The sequence below is a fragment of the Protopterus annectens genome, chromosome 2.part0 (genome assembly GCF_019279795.1).
Source record: "Protopterus annectens isolate FY-2018-M chromosome 2.part0, PAN1.0, whole genome shotgun sequence".
NCBI classification, from domain to species: Eukaryota; Metazoa; Chordata; order Ceratodontiformes; family Protopteridae; genus Protopterus; species Protopterus annectens.
This window is the reverse complement of record NC_056728.1, coordinates 1,661,187,331-1,661,209,821: the sequence shown is the minus strand read 5'-3', so window position 1 is coordinate 1,661,209,821 and position 22,491 is coordinate 1,661,187,331. Positions and strand designations below refer to the sequence as shown.

General features: G+C 38.0%; 1 protein-coding gene across 1 annotated transcript in view; it reads right to left on the bottom strand.

Annotated features, from left to right (window-relative positions):
* LOC122792867 (polypeptide N-acetylgalactosaminyltransferase-like 6) overlaps nucleotides 1-22,491 on the bottom strand; it is a 1,270,224-nt gene that overhangs the window by 721,191 nt on the left and 526,542 nt on the right. The window contains exon 4 of the mRNA XM_044060426.1: nucleotides 7,679-7,862. Within this exon, the coding sequence (XP_043916361.1) occupies nucleotides 7,679-7,862 (184 nt within the window). The remainder of the gene's footprint in view (nucleotides 1-7,678; nucleotides 7,863-22,491) is intronic.

Genomic DNA, 22,491 nt, shown 5'->3' with positions numbered 1-22,491 from the left:
TTCCTGTAGGTCATGTTCAAGAAGTTCTTTGTAAATGTTATTCTCCAATAGTTTTGAAAAAGGGGATGATATGGCAATGCTTTTTTATTATTTGTTTACAGGGAAAGTCCAACTTGGAAAGAAGCCAATTTTCAGCAGAGGACCGGGGAGAAACACTTCAGATGCATGTATTTGTAACATGGGAGGAAAGCGGAGTACCCAGAGAAAGCACACGCAAATGCAGGGAAGATATGCTGACTCCGCACAGAAAGCACTCCAGCCAAGAATTGAACATCTTGCTCTGAGGTGACAATGCTACCACTGCACCATTGCACTGCCCAGGCAATAGGTCTGAAACTGGTTATATCAGATGAGGTTCCTCTTTTATGAAGGGGGATTATGAAGATTTTTTTCCACAGAGAAGGAAGTGTGATTACTTGATAGATCTATTAATTAGGACAGACACAAGATAGATTATGGAACTGGAGGCTAGCTTGAGGTATTTTGCTGCGAGATTATCTGCCGAAGAACAACATGGTTTTAGTTTGAGTAACAATTTGATGTAGGAGGTCTTGGTGAATTTTAGGGTGAAACAGGGGATGTTTGCTATGTGAGGAGAGGGCATATCAGGATTGTTAGGTGGAAAATCTTAAGTGATTTCCTATAAAATGTTTGTTAAACTGAGCAGATATTATGGAGGGAGTGTTATTTGGGACAAGATTAGAATTAGAGATTATTTCAGGATGGAGTATATTATTAATACAAGACCAACATTGTTTAGAGTTGGAAGACAAATTTAGTAAGCGGTTACTGTAGTTGATTTTCTTGTCTGTGTTAATCTGTTTTTTTTTTATTATTAGTTATGTAAAACTTTAAAGGTTTGTTAGTTTTGGAGAGATCAGAAACAACCAAACTGTCCACCTCATACCGGGATGTCTCCCCCATCCACCTTAAGGAACGAAGCATTCTTCCCCTCCTGTGAAGCAGTCACAGAGGGCACCGGTGACACCACAAGGTTATCTCCAGCAGATGGGTCTTCATTCCCCTACTGCTGAGAGGTAGACATGGTGATTCAGTGCCAGATGCAATGACTATCAGACACCAGAATGGTCTGGGTCACTCATCCACAACTAGAGCTGCTGCAGGACGACAGAATGGGAAAACACCATCAGGCAAACACATATCAGAATAGTACCAGTGCAGATGTGGGCCAGACTGCAGCTTAGCACATTTACATCCTACTGCATGGAGAGATGCTCAAGCCAGCTACAGCGGCCAGCTATATATGTGATGCTGATCCACTGCTGCAAAGCAAAGCATGAACAGCATAAACATACATATGTATACATGTACAACACAAACAACATACCTACCTTTAAACTGTCCGTGATTTTGGGGACAACCCTGATTTTGAGTCAAATGTTAGGTCTGTCACTCTTAATCCCTATTAAAACTGGTGACTGTTGAAGAAAAGGTGGTGAGTTACACTAAATAAATAATTACAATAATTAGAGTTACAGACTTTTTTTTACTTCAGAAAATGTATAATAATTCACATTATCTTATTCTGTAAATGTCTAAAGTTAATAGTACTAATATTTTAAAAGTGTCCCTGATTGCCCCTGACTATTTCTGGATTTGTCTCTGATTGGTTGAGAGCTATGCATGCATATACATGTACAACAACCCGCATCAACACATGCAGCCACATCTCATGGAGCTTCTACTTCTAAGCCCATAACGCAAGCCACCACAGAATCCAACATTCTCGTCATTGGAGACTCCATTGTGAGACACACTGATGTCCCTCTCACCAGGCTAAGTAAGGAGAAAGTCACAGTCTGTTACTTTTCAGGGGCCAGGATCCACCACATTACACTTGCACTCACTTCACTGGACCATACGTACAAGTATTACTCAGTCATAGTCCATGTGGGTGTAAATGACCTGAGATGTACCTCCCAAGACTATACGATGAGAGACATCATGGAGCTCTCAGAATGTGTGTTCAAGGCTGATATGAGTCTAGCACTGAGCAGTATTTTACCTTCTCCAAGGATGATGTCACAATATAAACAAAAGATGACTGACTTTAATAATTGACTGTTTCTAATGCCATTCTAATGGGTTTGCGATATTTGTTAGCATGAAAGGAAATGGACAACAGACCACGCTGCTTTGCCAGGAATGGTCTGCACCTCTCCCCTCTAGGCTTTCAAATATTAGCCAAAACATTGTCTTCCTCCATGGTGCCTTTTTTAGGCAATGCCCAACTGAAAGTTCTTCTGACATAGCAAATCAAAGCTAATGTTGGAAACAGGCGGTCACCAACCAAATAACCACAAAAAATACTTTAGGGCTTTTGTTCTATTAGTAGGACTTTATCAGAATACAATGTCAACAGCCAGGCTTTTCTATTTTATATAGGAATGGTAATGGGAGGAAACAATTAAAATTGCTAATTACTTAATTATCCAATGAAAACTTAAAAAACTGTTCCCATATTGCCCACAAAATACAGAAAGTGTATTATAACCTATGATAAACAATTACTGATCTTATATATAAAACTTTATATATTAAAACAATAGGAACAAATCTCTAACCTGACCTTTTATACAAACATGTTCATAAACAATTCAACAGTGGATGAAATGGATAAAAAAATCATTTAGTCCTGATGTGTTATTAGAATTTAACCGAAGCTGCCACAAAAGTTATTTATGTTCCAGTCTTACTTGCCACCCCCCCCCCCCCCGGGGTTAGGAACAATCTTTTCCAGTATAACAAACTGCAAAGATTTCTTTCAGTTAATGTCAGACAAGTCAAGCACTTTGCTAAATATATCATCTAAAATTAATGTATCGAGTTTTAAAATAAAGATGCATTGTTTACAAAAAAACATATTTTACCAAACCGTTTATTTGCCTGCCTGAATAATGTATAATATTCTGATCAACTTCTAAAATGTTTTTCACATTAAATACTGTTTTATATGTGAATAACGATTCCTTTCCTACAAGGTTGAAAATTTGAGGGTTTACCTTAAATATATTCCAGTTATTACTCACAATACATTTTACTTGTTTAGCGCAGTTGCTGTATTATAAAACTAATGGTTGCTTATATTTCTTTAGTGGAATTATTGTTCCACAGTCATGCTTCTTATCATTCTTAGTTAAACCCACTCCTAAAAGCTGTTTACATTTTCGTTCCCATGCACATAATACTTCTTCCCTTAAATTATTACCTAATTCTACTGGGTAACTCCTAGAAATGAACATATTGGAAACCTTTTCCATTTCCTTAACCAAATCTTCTTTATTGGAAGTCCTTCAAGCCACCCTGGCTAAACTCTTCTTCTGGGCTAAAGAGTGGAAACTTGAAAAGTGAAGGTACATGTTGCTGAAAGTGAGTTTCCTATAAATCGTAGATTTGAAACCTTTGTCCATCCGAGTAATCAAAGTGTCAAGATAATTTATACTAGTCCTGTCAACATTAGAAGTAAATTTAAGAAACTGAGTATTGTTGTTAAGACATGCTATAAATTAATCAATTAATAGAAAAGGACCATCCCATAAAATAGTAAAACCAAATTTGCATAAACTGGGGCACAGGCAGTACCTATTGCTACTCCTTTAATTTGTTTAAATAGCGCAACAATTTTATATTTTTTGAGCAGATGATTGCAAATTAGGAGGTGTCATTGAATTGCTCACCAACACAAATGTTCTCCAAGAAGGTCTGACAAGGACAATTAACTGATGTCAGAGCCATGGATAAAACTAAATGCCAAGAAATACAAAATAGTACCTTCAGGAAGTCATCCACCCCTGTTAACTATTATATTGACAAAACACCACTAACAGCTGATCCAATAGTCAGGGATTTGGGGACACACATATACAGTAATATAGCCTTTGACTATCATATGTCTACAGCAGTGAGGAAATCATTCTGTGCTGTGCAACTTATAAACAAAACTATGACATCTAGGTCCAAAGAGGTCATTGTTCCACTGTATTTGGCATTCATTCAACAGACCTATCATTGAGTACATTGTCCCTTTTGGTATGTGTACTTAACCAGGCACATCCAACAACTGGAACATCCACAGATGTTCTTGACTAAAAGAAAACAGGGCATAAGCAATGATCATATGCAGACTGCCTCAAGGCCCTATCCTTTTATTCCATCTCCTACAGGCTGTTGAGAGGAGATCTATGCCTGGCATACAAGACACTGTCAGAACCCACCCTAATGGGCCTGCTGCATATCTGCAAAGCAAACAACACCAGAATTTCCCATTCTAAAGACTTAACCTTATCTATGATATAAATAGGACCTGCTGGAGAGACAGGTATGCATCCCAGAGACTACCCTTTCTCTGGAACAGGCTCCTCATCCATGTGAAGCAGAGTTCTTTTCTAACTCAATTCAACTGTAACTTGGACAATTGGATGGGGAACAGGAAATTCATCGCTGGTTTGGCACCTATGGCTCTAACTGGTACAGGCAGCCTGCAAATATTTTTTTCTCCCAGGCTCCTGCTTGTAAATGTTTCATCTCCCAAGCTCCTGCTTACACTTATCAAAAGTACCAGAATGTGTTAGAGATTTAAGCAAAGCTTAAAAGGTCTTGTAGTCATTAACCTAGTGCACACCTGTGAATGTATGAACCTAAATGTCCTGGCCAGATCAAGGTAAGCTGTGTGTACATTGTGACCGCTGTCAACAACTTGTCTTACATTCTCCAAGAAGTTAACTAGACAGTATCTACCTTTCACAAAATCAACTTGCTGCAGATCTAGCCTGATGAACTTTTTAAATATTGATGTTATAATCTGTTGCATGCCCTTACAAATGAGAGTCATCAGGCTGATGGGCCTATAGTTTTCATGGTCAGTAGTAGGGCCACCTTTAGGGAGGGGCATTACCAGTGCCATACTCACACTTGCGGGACTGAGCATATAGCATATATACTTATGTATAGGTAAAATGATGACATTTTGACATTAGTGACATGCTAAGGGATACTATGTGGCTGACCAGAACCTCTCTAACGGCTTTGTTAACATAGTAAGGACTGTCATGTGACTGACTTAAACCACTCTAATTGCATTACTGACACAATAAATACTGTCTTGTGACTGACTGGAACTTCTGTAAAAGTATTACCAGCATACTAAAGACTACCATGTTACTGAATGGAAACTTTTTAATGGGATTATTAATGTAATAAAAACTTCCATGTTTCTGAACTGAACCTCACACAAACACACACACACACACACACACACACACACACACACACACACACACACACACACACACACACACACACACACACACACATGCAAAAGAAATCAGTTCATGACTTTCTGTATAAGGTACAGGCTATCTATTTTTGCTGACTTGAGGGTTATGTATCTTGCTTAAATATATGTAGTTTTATCAATAAGAATTCTCCATTACTCCCAAGCTATTTACTGAGTGAACATCTTCCCTTGCTAGTCTGTGCTCACAGTGCAAGCCCTTTCTTAGCCTGTGTTCAAAGTGCAAACCCCTTGTTAGTCTGTGCTGACAGTGCAAGCTCCTTGTTAATCTGTGCTCACAGTGCAAGCCCCTTGTTAAACTGTGCTCACAGTGCAAGCCCCTTGTTAGTCTGTGCTTACAGTGCAAGTCTCTTGCTAGCCTGTGCTCACAGTGCAAGCCTCTTGTTATTCTATGCTCACACTGCAAGTTTCTTGTTAGCCTGGGCTCACAGTGCAAGCTCATTGTTAGTCTGTACTCACAGTCCAAGCTCATTGTTAGTCTGTGCTCACAGTGTAAGCCCCTTTTTACACCACTGCAGATCTTTTTGTTGACCGTGCATTATGTATCCATATTCTTTAGGTTATACACATATTTTTTTGTCTTGTAACAACTGCCAGGTCTACTCTTAGATTGTTTAGTAGAGTCATTAAGGCCCAAATTTTTTTTGGGATCATGAAAGCAGCTTAAATAGTCTTCCACAGACTTGTGGTGTCACATTTCCCTGACAGGTGGCTGCTTACAACAGGGTTTTGAAATCTGATTGCTGAAACTGCAGTTGTCATTACTCAGTTGTGAGAAAATCTGCTTACTAAAATTCAATAAACAAGTATTGCTTAATGCAGGAGCGAGTTTGACTCAAATGTTAATTAACAAGTAAGAGGTACAGTATAAAATCTTATTTTATGAGACTATGGGGACATCTTTTAATGCATAGAAAGGAACACTATTCCTTCTTTCCAAATGCCAAGTTTAATAAGCCAGCATTCTGAAAAATGTTATTGAAACACTTTGCCAAGAGTCCATTTATAAAATGACTTTGCAACACATTTTTCCTTTTTGTTTAAGATTTTTTATTCATAGATTTTAAAAATATATATATCATTTTTTTTCTAAATTATTTGTATTACACACTGTACATTGGTATGATTTAACACAGTATTACTGAAACAGCCTAATTTGTTGGTGAGGTCATTTAGGTTATTTTCTATTTTCGAACAATTGCTTTGGTCTTCTGATGCCTTGTGCCAAGCTTATATGACATAAAACAACAATAACATTTCCCTTCATACTCTCATCTCTTCTAGGTTAAAATAAACAGCACTGCATTTTAAAAGTGGTATGTTTAGTAATTCCCTCTATTCCAATGCATAACGTAATAATGCCAGAGTGTAATTGTTTCTACTAATGCTAAATTATTGTTTTCTACCAGATGCTGTTTAGGTTTGTTCTCTTAGTCTAGAAGAACAGAATTTCTGAGAATGCAAAAAAAAAAAAAATATATATATATATATATATCTGTGTCAACCTTTTATCTAGCTCTGTTTTGCTATACTGCCTATCTAGAATAAAAGGTCCTATTTACAAGTGATTTAGAAGTTCCAAGCTTTGTAGCATTTTGGTTATTATTAGCACTCATATGGTCTTCACCTCCTATGTTAGATATCCCGGTTAAGTATCAGATCACAGCTGCTATTTTTTTTAACATTCATAACATTGCAATAAGAAATTGTACTATTTTTTTGAGAGGGTATGTTTTACGACATATGCATGGAGTGTACATCCCCTGAAATAGCTGATCATTTCAGCCAGTTCTTGGGAGTAAGAATAGTTTGACCACTTTTCATCTAGGTTTTGCATTTCAAAGGGAAATTAAACCTGTAGCATAGAGGATCAGTTTCTTTTGTGATGTATCTACCCTGTTACAATTCATTTCATTGTCACACATGATCCTGCTTTAAAGAAAACCTGTTCTGAAAATTTTAGCAATCAGGTTTTCTCACAGCTGGGTTATGACATTTGCAGTTTGACCAACCACAGTTCAGAGCCGTGTTGTAAACAGTTGTGTATGGCTTTCTGAAAAGGAATCATGGCTTTAAAAATAATTTATTGCTGTGCTATGAGCATGTATGTTTCAGGAGTAATTTATAGCATGGATCTTTCTAGAAATCTGAATAAGCATGTTTTGCCAAGTGTCTAACCAAATCACTAGAAGATCAAAGCACCACAGTTGTAGGAAAATAAATCTTTGCAATACCAATGGCAGTACCTTTGTATTCTGGTGCAGGACTGCATTGTCTCTGTTATCATTACTAGATAAAACCAATTATTCTCCTCATGGTCGGTACATGCTATGTACTTGTCTTTTTATTTTCACTTCTACTTACTCAAATGGGTCACTGGGGTCAGCCCTCTGGAGCTCCGGTGGAATAGGAATTCGTTTGTAGTACAGCTCCCAGTCAAATGCACCTCGCATAGTATCGCCAGCCTGAGCCTCATACCCAAAGTGATTGTGGTCGATGACATCGATCATGGGGCATACAATTGTTCTACGGTTCTGTGCGATCTGGTCTGAAAAATGAAAGAATGAGACAGGGAGACATATGTCAAGTAAGACCATCCATCATAGTAAACCGAGCATTTCCTCTCATCTCCCAACAGAGGATGACAATCGTCTGGTCTGGTCCCTGTTGCCCCTTAAGCTTTTTCCTCTTCAAATCAGTACTAAAGCTATATCTGAAATTGGACTTCATGCAGCTTGGCAGTGATTAGAAACAATTACATTTTTTTCTGAAGTAGGCCTATCCTGCTGAGGCCTAGCAATCCCCTAGCCATTTATATCTCTGTCAGTCAGCTGTTCTAAGCTGTCCCCAATCTGTCTCCAAAAGAGTCAGACTCTAAAATTAAAAATAAACAGCACTTTCTTAATATGAAACTTGCTAAGAGGCATGAAAAGTATATCTGTGTAAACTGCTTTAGAATTATTTTACTTTATCTACATTTCTAGATGTGCATTTTACTTGCATATGTATAAATTCAGAAACACTATTAACAGCATTATTTCTGTATGTTTAATATTTGCACAGCATATAAATTAAAGGCATATGCACCTGTGCCCTGTGAAAGATGTCTAAAAGGAAACACTGTTAATCAAAACAATATAATGCCATGCACATCTCAAGAAACATTTAATTTGAAAATCATATTACTCTTCCATAGAACAAATTGTAAACACAGTATATACATAAATCCTAAGGAAAAAAACTATCTTAAAGATGATTTATTAGTGATGCAATTTCTTATCTGTCAGCACTAGTATCAGAAAACTTAACAGGCCTTGTTGTACTTAGCTATGCATGTTAAAGCATTATAGTTTTATAGTTTCTGTCTTACTGCTGTATTACAGAATAACCGCTAGAAACTTGTTACCTGGATGCCCACCAAGAACAAACACAAATTAATTCTATCTCCCTTCATCTGAAATGTGATGCTAATAGCAGATATATATATGCACCTTCTGCAAATACATTATAACTAAGTCCAGCTGATAAAGGACGTTATCTCACCTCTTCATTTTCAAAATATAAGTACTTGTTTTCACTGGAACTCAAAATGAAAGTTAATAAATTCTAGAAACATGGAGCACCTGTTTTACAGATTAAGGACATAAAACAAAGAGGGTTATTTAGTACAGTAAAAGGATTTAATCACATGAATGGCAAAATAATGTTCAGAACCATATCTGACAGTCTTAAACAAAATGTAAGTGTTGCAAAAAAGTAATTTTCTTTTATTACATATGTTTGGGAGTCTGAGCTTCGTTTGGATTGCAGCTTATAACAAACTTGTTTTTTATGATTGCTGCAAAGGACCACAACTTCTCCGATGCTGATTATTAATAACTTTAGATATATTCCTCCTAATGAAGAAAGTTATTGAAATTGCTAGATTAGAAGCGCACTGAAGGAGGAAGTGCATGTTACAGGTGACCTGATGATAGGGATGTCTTAGTAATATCTAGCTTTAAAGGATAGTTTATCTTATTCTTTTACCGTTATTTTTTTCAGTTTTACTCAAACTCCAAGTCAATGTCTTTTCAATGTGCAAGTTGAAGGTACAGGAGAATCTAATGATTTGTTACAGTAGGGTGTATAAACAAAGCAAAAGAGATGACAGTATATAATACTTACACATTGTGGTTAGACAAACAAGACTACAAAACAATAGAATGCTCATATATTTGTCCAACAAGCAAACAGAATGATATCAATCATAAAAAAGCACTAGCCAACGGAGGTAAAGCCAGAAGAATACCAATTTAGTAAGTGCTTTTGTTCCAAAAATAAAACAAAAGGAACTTTTATCAGATTAGATTTTCAATCACTATTTCTCCTTTATAAACAAATCTACTTCCACCATGTGGACCAACAACTAATTACAGGAGCAAAAACATTTGCTTTCAGACCCACAAATGATTGCATAACAGTGTAAAGCATTACTGCAAACATATGAAATTTGGTCAGTAAGAGGGATAGTTAATGAATAATTGACAGTACCAAATTACCAGGCAATAGCCACAGCAAGAGGTTGTCTGGTTCGATCCTTGGCTAGGATGTCTTCTATGCAGAGTCTGCATGTCCTCCCTGTGGTCGCGTGGGTTTCCTGCAGGTGCTCCCACATACCAAAGACATGCTGTAGGTGGATTGGACACTCTAAATTGGCCCTAAGTGTGAGTGTGTGTGCCTTCTGTGGAAGGTCAGGCTGGCAACTCAATACCGTCAAACTCCACTGCCAATCATGAGCGGACAGGTGATCTGCTGTGGCGACCCCTACCCGGGAAAAGCTGAAAGAAGAAGAAGAAGCTCAAATGGTGGACTGCAGAATGGGTGAAATCAGGGAATTAATGAGGACAGAGCTGGAATATTGTGCTCATCTCTGATTATCATACAGAGTAGGAAAACTAGATGATCAGAAACACACACTATAGCATTATAAGATGGTTAAAGAAGCAGAGGAGCATGGGTATAAAAGGAGTTTTGGCAGCTGTCCATGTATGCATCAGAAAAGGCATGAGAAAAGACTGATAAGATACAGCAATATGAAGCAGCACAAAATACTGCTTCATGTAATGTGGGGAAGGGATAGTAATGTATACTCTGATTTGGTATTACTATACAGTTCAATGGGAGGAGTTTAATGAATCCTGCAGAAAAAACAAGGAAATGGACAGAACCTTGTTTGGAGCAAGCTTCCTATTCACATCAAGCAGAGCCCTTCCCTGGCCCTCTTCAAATGTAATTTAGATCAATGGATACTTGAGGTAGCTCCTCTGTCATTAACATGGTCAGTCTTCAAGATATTCAAGGCATATGCATAAATCCATGCCATCTTTTTGTACCTAGGAGCCTTATATTGGGTAAAATTGGATTATATTGGCTAGGCTTGTAAGGGGTCTTAAAGCCGTTAGCCTAGTAGTCTCCTATGAACCTGTGAACCTATGATACTGAGGGCAAAGTTTGGAGGAACGTGTTTATGGTAAATTGAAACACCTAAGTGGACCCAGCAGATCAGCTGCCTTCTGTATTTCAAAATTGTGTGTATTTTTATACTTGCCCACATTGAAGAAGAACTTAATTTTAATCACAAATAATAGAGCTATATTTTATAATGTGTTTGTAGAAAAGCATATAAAAACTACAAAATATTGATGTTTCTGTTTTGAGAGAGACATTGAGATCATGAAAAAAAATCTTGTAGATAATTCATCAGAAGAATAATATATTACTCTGGGTGGAATTCAGAAAGGTAACCATAAGGGTTATGCCCATTTTACACTGCAAAGGGTTAAGCCCATTTTGCCCCTAGCTGTAACTATTTCTGTTTCAGAGACACAGCCCTACCACAGTGTTGCACAGCACAGCACAGTGGTAGGCTGTCTCTGTGGCATATGCAAAAGCATTTCAGGAAGTGGCCTATGCTAATTAGCTATGTGCTCTGTCCCAAGAAATGCCTGTGATAAGGCATTTATGCAGCCAAGAGATTCAGAGAATTGCTTGATTGCATAAGTAAGCTCATCTGTCTGACTTAATTAACTGGACCAAAAGTTTGTGTTTACCCATTACTTACAATGGGTGAGATTGTGTTACAGTTAGCTGCCAAGGAGTTTAGTGAAAGATAGAGTAGTGTTGGGTGCATATGTGCATATGTGTGGCTACTTGTGTGAGTGTATGCAGAGGGATGAGTGGCCTGAGGTATATCTGTGTGTGTTTGTGTGAATGTGCGCACATGTATGTGTCTGTCTGGATGATCACATTAGATTAGTTAGGGGATAGGTAGGGTAGGGGTGAGTGCATCCATCAGTGTGAGTTTGTGTGTGTGTGTGTGTGTGTGTGTGTGTGTGTCTGTGTGTGTGTGTGTGTGTGTGTGTGTGTGTGTGTGTGTGTGTGTGTATCAAAGTGTATGTGAGGGGTCAGGGCTGTCATACATCCACACACCCTCAGACTAATGAGCACGTCCTGCAATATTAAGGGGGGATACTTGACATTAAATATATTCTTATCAAATATAGTGTGCCATATATACTTTTACCAATCATACTATACTAAATACACTCTTTATATTGAGCTCTAAAGGTGCTTATATGTTTTGCAACATGAAATACCTGGGGTGAGGCAAGGGATACACTTTATATCATGTACTGAAGGCACTTAAAAATCTAATAGAATGAATTTTGCAAAAACATTTAAGGCATTGGAAAACTAGACATTAGGGATACTCTACATTGTGTCCTGGAGGGACTTAAGATTCAAACCCTGCATCATTGGCACTCACAAATGGCTCTGTAGCAGAGATTTACTCCATTGCACTTGTATTATATACCATGAATAGTTTACATATTACCTTAAGTCTTTGAAAAATAAATAAATAAAGGGGAGAAAGATATCTAAAACCTTGTACTCTCAGCACATAATCCATCTCCATAGCAGAGTGCTAGTCCCCTGCATCACCACTAGATGGCAAGTATGCTGTTGACCTATCACCTTAAGTTAGAAGTGAGAGTTCAAACTCTTCACCCTTGGCACAGAACACAGTTTACCATGGCAGAGCCCCACTCCTCTGTGTTAACTGAGGAGGATTTGTAGTATGGGTTTTTTATTTTCTTCAATAAAAAGTATGAAATCTTAATATCTGGCATTACTCACTGATTGCACTAGTGTGTGAATTACAAGGGACAGGGCTCATATAAGAGGCAATATCAGGAGCATTCTAGTTTTAAACTGTTATGTGGACTCACTTAAAAAGTTAATAGAGCAACAGGTCTAGCATCATGATGCACCTTATTAACCTTAAGAAGACTGAAACTCTAATGTCTGCCATTACTGAATGAGTGTAAGGATCTGTGATGTACAAGGGCAGGGAAAAATAAAAGATACTTTTGGGGGTGTTCTTTGAACTCAGAGACAGCCAGGTAAGAGGTGTGTGTGTGTGTGTGTGTGTGTGTGTGTGTGTGTGTGTGTGTGTGTGTGTGTGTGTGTGTGTGCGTGTGTGTGTGCGTGTGTGTGTGTGTGTGTGTGTGTGTGTGTGTGTGTGTGTGTGTGTGAATGTCTGTGTGTAAGGGAGTGAATGTGGGGTAGCTTGTGGTAATGTGATGCATGGGTTGCCGGAGGTGCTTATCTCTGGAAAGTGCTGCTTCGCACTCATGTTAATTATGGGCGATTCAGGGACAATGTAGTTTAATTGATAATGAGGTATTTCCTTAGTACAGCTAATATGTCTCTGAATCACACTTTCTGTAATTGTGGAAACAGTCCCTTTTGGCAACAGCTCCTACCACTGGCAGTGATGTTCTTTCTGAGTCCCTGTGTCCGAATGTGAATAAATGGACAGAAAGGTTACAGACTGATATCAGAAAGACAAAATAAGCAGTTTTATAATGATTTGCATAAAATACTTCTGGGAATATTTTCTCAACCTGTTATATCAAAATACTTTCCTGTTTATGGCTAAAACACCCAGCCAGCATTGTAGATACAGTTCTAGGTCAACCGAAATTATTTAATATATAGCATAAAAAAAGAAATATGTTCAGAAAATATATGATGAGGTTTCTAAAAAATAGTGTAATGGATGGAGCAGGACAAAAAGGAATGGGAAATACACATACATTTCAATCAAAATATAGCGAAGGCAAAATAAACAGGCATGTAACTAAACAGTTTACATTGATTGTGCCTAAGATGATTTGAGTCATGCAGACAGGAGTAACACTGTGGTCTATGACTACCAGGATTGCTATAAGTTTTGTGTATTTTAATAAAAGCCTTTGTGAATATACAAAGTTCACACAAATTTCTGTTTTCCTTTGTCTGAAGCATGGATTTGCATTCCATTTACACAGCAGTGCTGTATTTCGTCTGGTAATTTTGACCGCTGTCTTTGAGGGAGCCCTACCTCTGATTATAAAGATTTTGTCACTTGTTCTTCTTTTTTTATCTTCTTTTTATGTGAAATCTCTAATGAATTCCATTAAAGTATTTGTGACAGTAGTTGATAATATTAAAAATATTAACATATCTGCATGAATATGATAGTGGTATGAGGTATATAGATTTACTATAGAGCTGCACAAAGTTGTTAGTGATACTGGCCGTCCACATACTATGATCTGAAAGTTACTGACAATTGTTTGTAAATTTGCTAAGAAAGTGTAGGAACAATTTTTGTATTTTGTCAGTGTTTCCAAAACAATGTGAATGGATGTGATATGCTGAGTATCACTGTAAAGCTAGTTAAGTGGAAAAATAGCTCTGCTGCTGATGCTATGATCCTATCAGGGAAGTTACTTGGAATTACTTTAGTTACCCTGCAGAACAATATGACATTTGCAAACTGAAAAAAAAAAATATTCAAGAGTTTTGAAATCATAACCTGCATAAAGATATTTTTAACTTTGACGGTATGTTTTCCTGCTATATTTAAGATTTGTGAAATGTTCATATTTGTTTCTAACATGGCTAAGAAAATATTTTGTCAAAATCTATCAGGACTCAGCAGGCCTTTCTAATAAAGACTTCAGCACAAAAGGCAGTAATTAGACAGTTAAGACATATATACATTGTAGCATTATTGATGCCCCTGCACTGGCCCAATAATCAAGGAGGTCAATCCTCACCACTAGCACCAATGAGGGATGTACACATTGGGAGGATGACAAGTACACACACAGTAAAGTACAATTTCAATTAAGAGCACACAGAGATCACAGTGAGTCTGGGGCAGGTTTCTCCATCTTTTTCCAGATTCCCAATAAGACTTTCCGCTGGCACAGGTATAGGGTTAAGATCAATACCCTCAGAACACTCTCTGTCCAACCAGTGCTTCGTGTCACTGCCCAAGTAGCTGACACACACACTTTGAGATTTGATTTATATACAAACACACACACACACACACACACACACACACACACACACACACACACACACACACACACACACACATGGAAGGTTTGCACAGGATTACTAGCTATACCCCCCTCTGCCCAGACTATAAGGTAGTTATCACTGCTGCCAACCCTACGTATCAGCTACTATAAAGGTCCTTACAAAGAGTGACCAATCCTACTGTGTAATTTTACTATTATTCAAATGCTAAGTGTGACCAAGACCAAGGCTCTTTAGGAGTGGCCTGTGCAGCGTCACCAAATACATAGCTCTAAACAAACCAGCCACAATTAAAAGGTTTAAATATATTTAATAATAAATAATAAAAGAACAAGACAATACTCAATCAACACAGTAACTACAGAGTTCAGAATCACAGGAAATATTTTAAAACAGCATTGCAGGACGGTCTCAAATAAATACAGAAAACATCTAAGATAATCTTTACTATATTCCTATCTATATCTAAGAGACAGCACTGTAGCCTAGTTACTTTCTGTTAGCAAGGCAAATGCAGATGATGATGAATGGATATTTCTAGGTCCAATACAAGATACAAAAGGCACAGTCTTTCTCAGAGAGCGTTCTTAAATAACTATCAAACATTACATTGCTTGGATGACATCACTCTTTGTCACCTGCCTTCAGTTCCCAGGCTTACAGATACCAAAAGAATGTTATCATCTCTGTGTGAGAAGATGTGCAGCTACTAGTAATTAAAATTACTTTCAAGACAATATTAAAACTTCTAGCTTTAGACATTGTGTTTGATTGCTGCATTGAAACTCAGAGATAACACAATCATAAAACATTTTGATTCCAACTTATTTTCTTGAAGTTTTGCAAGTTAACTCTGTATTTCCAGCTTCTGCTATTAAAACATACATTTGCAGAGGTATATAGTTTATTCTTTTCTAATAGGGTACACTGTAGTTGCATTCTTGAAGCTCAGTACATAACATACAATTATCTTACATTTGTAAGACAAGCATATGAATCATATTAATATTCACTAATGACATGGTTATTTACAAAATTCAGATAACTGGGCTGGCAGTGTCACAATTATGAAGACAACAGGGTCTTTTACAGTGGGGAAGTTGAAACATCGAAAAAATTAAAAGCAAAGAAGACTATACTATGCTTGCAACAACCATACATATGATATAATAACAAATGTTAGTGTGTTCTTAAAATAAAAACACATATGATGATTTAAATGGACACCAAACAAGGCTGAATTAAGTACATAGCTACTGTGTGAAAGATTAGGGACTATACTGTCTTTGACTTTTTGCAGGCCTCACAAGAGGGGGACTAGAATGTCCTAGCTTCCTACTATATCAGCTGAAAAAATAAACACTGGGTTTACCAGTGTCACAGTTAAAACTAACAGCAAAGATATGGGCTACTACTATAACTCATCCATGACTCCCAAATGAACAGAAGGAGTTCCTAACACTAACAGGGATTAACTAGATTATAACACCCAACCTTACTACATCAGAAAAAAAATGTATATTTGTCAAATTAAATTTACACTGTTGCAGAAATTCAGATTGATGACATTTCTACTATTACAAGATTATGGAGAACAATGTTTCTCACAGCTGCAGACCTTGCAGCAAGAAGCAGCATCTTTTATATACTCATCAACTTTCCAAATGTTGACTAGTTAAACTGTGGTTTAATAATATGCTCACTCAGATAGTAATAGCTTTGTTTAACAAAAATAAATTATAACAGGTAATGAAGAATCAACAAGCAGCAATAACATTTCTGACAATATGTTCCCGAAAATGGGGTCTTTCTCTCTCCTGAAAACATATTTCAATCTTATAACTCCTGTGCTGACTGTTGCCATGTATACATTAGAGATTAAAAAGAGTTTAGCCAAAACATATGAGTTTTAACTGATTGACAGCAAGAAAAAAAAAAGAAATAGGACTGATTAATATGAGTACTACAAAAGTGTTACCAAATGGCTGCACATAGTATCTTCTTCTATGAATAAATATGCATTACTTTGCTTTTCACTATAAAAATAATGATTGGGATTAAGAATTAATTGTAGAATCACACTGTACAAGTCATTATTTCAGGACCTAACATAACTAATTTTACAGTAAGTATCTTTCTTTTGTTTTAATTCTATTTTATGTATATTCCATCTGATTATCTGCCGCTCTGGGTTGCGGTGGTCTCTACTAATTTAGTGTTCCTGGTACTATACCATGGGCTGGGACTGCCCTGCCTCATCCATTGGCAGTTTGGGAGGGAGAAAGGCAAGTTGAAGGACAGAATGAAGCAGTTATGTCTTGTATGCCAGGGATTTTGTTCTTATGTCCTATCTGGGTGAAGCTTCTGATATCACACGTATTACTGATGATAGCATCTTTTAGCTCCAAGTCACCTCTGTGCTGCATTCATTTGCACTCTGCCATGAAATTACAAAATTATGACCCTCCCCCCACACATATACACTCCTGGGGGACTGCCAGACTGAAGGCAGAATGCCCGTCCTCTTTCCTGGAATGGGCAAGCTGATAATTGACACTTCTTCCATACCTTTCATGTCTGGCTTTTTTAGCACTTGAGACACTAGTTAATTATAGGCCATCTGGGTCACAGTGAAGGCTGCATCACTCTGGACCTTTTACATGACATTCTGTATTCTTTCTTGGAATATGTACTACCCCAAACAGGTATAATTTCAAGAAGGTAATTGCCATGTCCAAAAACTCGTTTGTATGCTAATCTGACAAATGTGGAAACAACCTGATGTCAGACCGCATCCTCAGTTTATAGCCTACCAGAAGTTGCAGACTACATGTACCCTTAGCCCTGGGCAGTTTTCAAACCATGAGCATCCCATATACTTTGTTTGAAAAACACACACATTCTTATGTTCATTTGTATTCACCTTCCTGATTTAAGGCAATTTGAAATGCTGACATAAGCCACCAATGTCCATTTTCACCAATTACAGCCACTTGACCATGTACACCACAAATATCTGATTGTGGTAAAGATGGCCAAGGAAAAATGCCATGATGTGAATCGTTAACCTCTTCTTTTCTGTAACCTTGATCATGCCCCATTTAACAGTGCTATCATTCTCACCCCCTTTTACACTCAAGCTTGTAGATTTTCAGGTATTTTAGTATTTTTAGATCTCTGTTGACATTTATCTCTTGATCTCTTTCTTTTCTTGCAATCATGTTCCCAATCTTTTACAACTGGCTCACTCTAAGTACTTCCTTCTTCACTGCAATCCACCTGTTGTGACTTTTCCTGCTTTGATAACTGCTACTTGTCATAAACACATAGAACTGTAGTCTATGTTGAATTTGTAATTACTATACTTCAAATATTGTTTGAACTCAAAAAGGGTCTGCTATAATCCCTTTGTATATTTCTCTTTCACTAAATATGTTTTTGGAGCTTTTCTCCCTGGGCCTCCATTAAAAAGGGGTCTTGTATGACCCTGTGGTACCTTCCCGATAACCAAATGCCAATAAATAAATAAATAAAATATGAAGCCTGAACACTGCAATATCTGTTATGCTAGAAAACCGCACATTTTATGAGGAACAGACCAAAAATGCAATGTAAAGTTGGTGAAATTCTGTGAACTCAGGGCCAGTTTCAACTTTGTTTTAAACAACTAGCCAGAGAATAATTATTTTAACTTACTTCCTACAAATGCTAGACTTTAAAATGAGCAAATTACAGGAGGATAAGTTGTGTTCATCCACAGCAAGACCCCCCCCCCCATTTAGAGATAGCAATTTTCAATGTTTTACCAGAAAATACAAATTGTATAAGACACAGCCTAGAAACACGAAGCAAAAGCATGGACGTTATGGAAAATCGATTTTGATTCACATAGGTTCATAGGTTCATAGGTAGGTACTAGGCTATTTACCCGAGGGTATTTATAAACCTAGCCAGAGTGTGTCGGCTTTCGCCACCCCATTGATTAACTGAGCCTCTGTCAAGCAGATCCAATGAAGTGATCCCAGGGGTGTATTTTCTGTTACTCATCCACTCATCAAGGCTTCTCTTGAAGAGTGTTAGTGAGGGGCTCTGCCTAATGTAGCTAGGAATTTTGTTCCAAAGCATGGGGAGTCTCTGTGACAGGAATCTATCCCTCCAGCATGTTCTATTTATTGTTGTGGTGAGGTTTAGCTCACTAGAGCGCGTGGCTCGCAGTGACTTGGATTTCTTTAGGTGGAGCATGTCCATCAATTCTGAGTTGGACATGGCTTTGTAAGTCAGGCAGAGATCACCTCTGAGTAAGCGATATGCCACTGAGTACAGGCTGAGTTTTTCAGTCGGGCTGCATAGGACATATGTTTGAGGCCAGTAATCCTCTTGGTGAGGTGCTTTTGTGGTCTTTCCAGCTGTTGCAAGTGTCTTGTGAGGTACATCCCAAATGGGGCATTGTACTCTATGATGGGTCTGATGAATGATGAGTAGAGGGGTACTATAACCTCTTTATTTCTAGATGCGAACCCCTTAGTAATTAGATGGGCCACATAGAAGGATTTCCTAACTACTTTGGCAATATGATTGTCAAAGGAGAGATTACTCTCTACAGGGATAAACAGTAACTACATAGCAAATATGGCAACTTATTTTTTACAAATACTCTCCATTCCTTTTAAGTTAGACTTTAAACTGAACAAATGACTAGCTGCTTTCACCCACAGTCAACCTCCCTTATTTATTGACTGCAATCCTCTATGCCACTGATATCTGGTTGCCTACAAGGATTTAAAAAATATTTACTGGATGTAACTTGACCCACTGCTGTTCTTTGAAATTGAAGGTCCACAACTCCTACTTCTACTATTTTACAATCACTGCTTTTCTGCTTGTTACCGTTCCAAACAAGCAGAAAACTGTTGTGCCTTAGATAGGCTCTCCACAGACCATTGATATATGTACTCTTAAGTAAAGAAACTTATAAAAACATGAACAAATAAAGAGACCTGATGGGAACAGCATCAGGAGCATGTGCTGTGTTTGTGCAAAGGGTAAGCACCAAATGTATGCACAAGTAACTCCTCATGGTGTCTGTCATTTAAGGCTTTTTTAAATAAAACAAAAATCAATACATGTTTTCCTGAAAGCTATTCTTTTCTGTTCAGCACATAAGCAAACAAAATATGAGTTAGTAGTGCTGAGAATTATTGATAAGAAAGCATGTTTTTTCCCTTTGTTGGCTGGTCATGGGCTCCCTGAAGCTGTGTACCCTGAGTGGCCACCTTAAGAGGCCCTATTATAATCCACTGCTACCTACCAGATCATTCATTCTAAATCAAGTTACAGTACAAATGCTTTGAAGTGCTATCACAAGGCACCCTACCTTTAACCTATTGTGCTTGTAGCCTAAACAAAGCCTAATAAGGGTCAACCTGAACTTTGTAACATCACCTCAACATCAACTTTCCATTTACTAGTCTAAATACACTTTCATTTTCAAAAGAGCGGTCAAGTAATGCGAAGTATAATTTGAACATATTTTTCTGTTATTCTACATTCCTTTCTGATTTTAATATAGATAGATTACATTAACCCTTTCCAAACCTGAGGCCACACCACCACACTGATTTTTTGTGAGGAGGAGTGAGGAGGCTCGCCCCACTGGCTCATGGTATATGACAATGAGGCAATCCATGGGCAAGAATAATGCTAACAGCCATGTTCTCATTTTGAAAAATGCCTGTAGCTAGTGCTTTACTCAGCCAAGCAAGTCAGAGAATTACTTGGCTGCAAAAACTACCACAGTTGGCTGGAAAATTTAATTCTGAAAAAAGACAGCAGTCATCCATTGACTTTAATGAAAGGTGTCACAGTGCAGGTAAGTTTGGCAATGTTTAGTGAAGATGCGACAGTGGATGTGTGTGAGTTTGTGCATGTATGTGGAAGTGTGTGTGTGTGTGTGTGTGTGTGTGTGTGTGTGTGTGTGTGTGTGTGTGTTTGCAGGAATGTCTGAATGTATGTCTGTGTGAGTTTGGGGGCTGTCTGCACCAACTATGTGCATGGGTCCACGGTGTACACTACTATTGCAGAAGGCCGATGACGCTAGCAGTGAAAATATGTAACTCAGAGATATACAAATAAGACTCATTGAAGCTAACGCTGTCACTGAATCACATTTTTTATGGTTTGAGTAACCTAACCTAATATTTATGCAAGTGATTTTTCTGAATCCTATGGGTGGTCCTTAAGATATGCAGATGTCTTGATATTCATTCATATACTGCAATGGTCCTTCTAAATGTTCTCATATTTTAGGCTTTGTGCTAGTCCTGTCAGTTAGGAGGATTATCATATCCTGTGTACTTTCAAATCTCTAAATCCATTCCTTGGCAAGAAAAACATAAGTATCATTTTGCACCTGCATTGCTTGTTTTCATTATACTATGAATGATTTCTGAGCTATTTATTGTTTTTCTGCATGTCTTTAAAGTTAAAAGTTGCATTTTCTAACTGCTGTAAGGTTTGATGTTCTGCATTTAAATACACCATATCAAGTCTTTCTCAGCTAGTATTAGACATCTGTTTGTGGTTCCTTAACATTTGGACTTCAAACCAGTCATTTTGCATTAAGTGAGTCAAAGTTTGCATTCTTGTAGCAGGAGAGGGCTGATTTCATTTAACTGAGCTGGTACTTGTTGGTGGATAGCTTATTTTGTGCTTAACTGATTAGTGTTAGGACATAGCTAGTGTAAAACTTGCTTTCTGTCTGCTCATATATAACCTCACATTTGTGCAAAGCTGCTCCTTGTGCAGCATTGGCTAGTGGTGCCTTCTATATACTCAGTCACCTCAGAATTTTAGTTCAGTCCCACTCTACTCACAGAGCAACTAGTTTGCACATTGAGCAGTATTTTCACATTTAGTTAGGATTATTTGGGTCAAGATTGCTTTATTACAGCAAAAAGGACTATCACTGCTCAAAGAGCATCTGGTTCCCTTGCAAAGAACATATTAAGGACGTGAAACCATGGACAGGCACTTTCTTGCTATCCCTGCATCTAGCTTGGTGGACATGGGGATCCGGAGGCAATGTAGCCATTGCCTTATGTACACTGGCAACCACTTAGTATGTGAGAGATGCAGTTATACAGTGGCATTGGAGGCTAGACTCTTGTATACAGACACAAAAAACAACAAACAGGTTATGAGTAAAACACACACACACACACACACACACACACACACACACACACACACGCGCGCGCGCGCGTGCACACACACGCACTCACACACGCACAAACACACACACACACACACACACACACACACACACACACACACACACACACACACACACACACACACACACACACACACACACACACACACACACACACACACACACACACACACACACACACACACACACACACACACATACACACCACTCACAGAACTTACAAAGGACCAGACACATAGACCCATATATGTGGAGGTGTACACATGTAACTTACCCAAACCTCAAAGGTGTCACAGGCACAGTCCTCACAAACTCCACAAACACACAAACAAGATAATTCCCATCACAGCAGATAAACCCACATCTCAATGTATCTCAACTACCAGGCCTATAAGGTAAAACACCCCACAACCCAATATTTTGGTCATATGAAACTCCATTGTGAGACACACTGATGTCTCTCTTCCCAGGCTGGATAAGGAGAAGGTCATAATTTGTTGCCTGTCAGGGGACAGGATCCACCAGA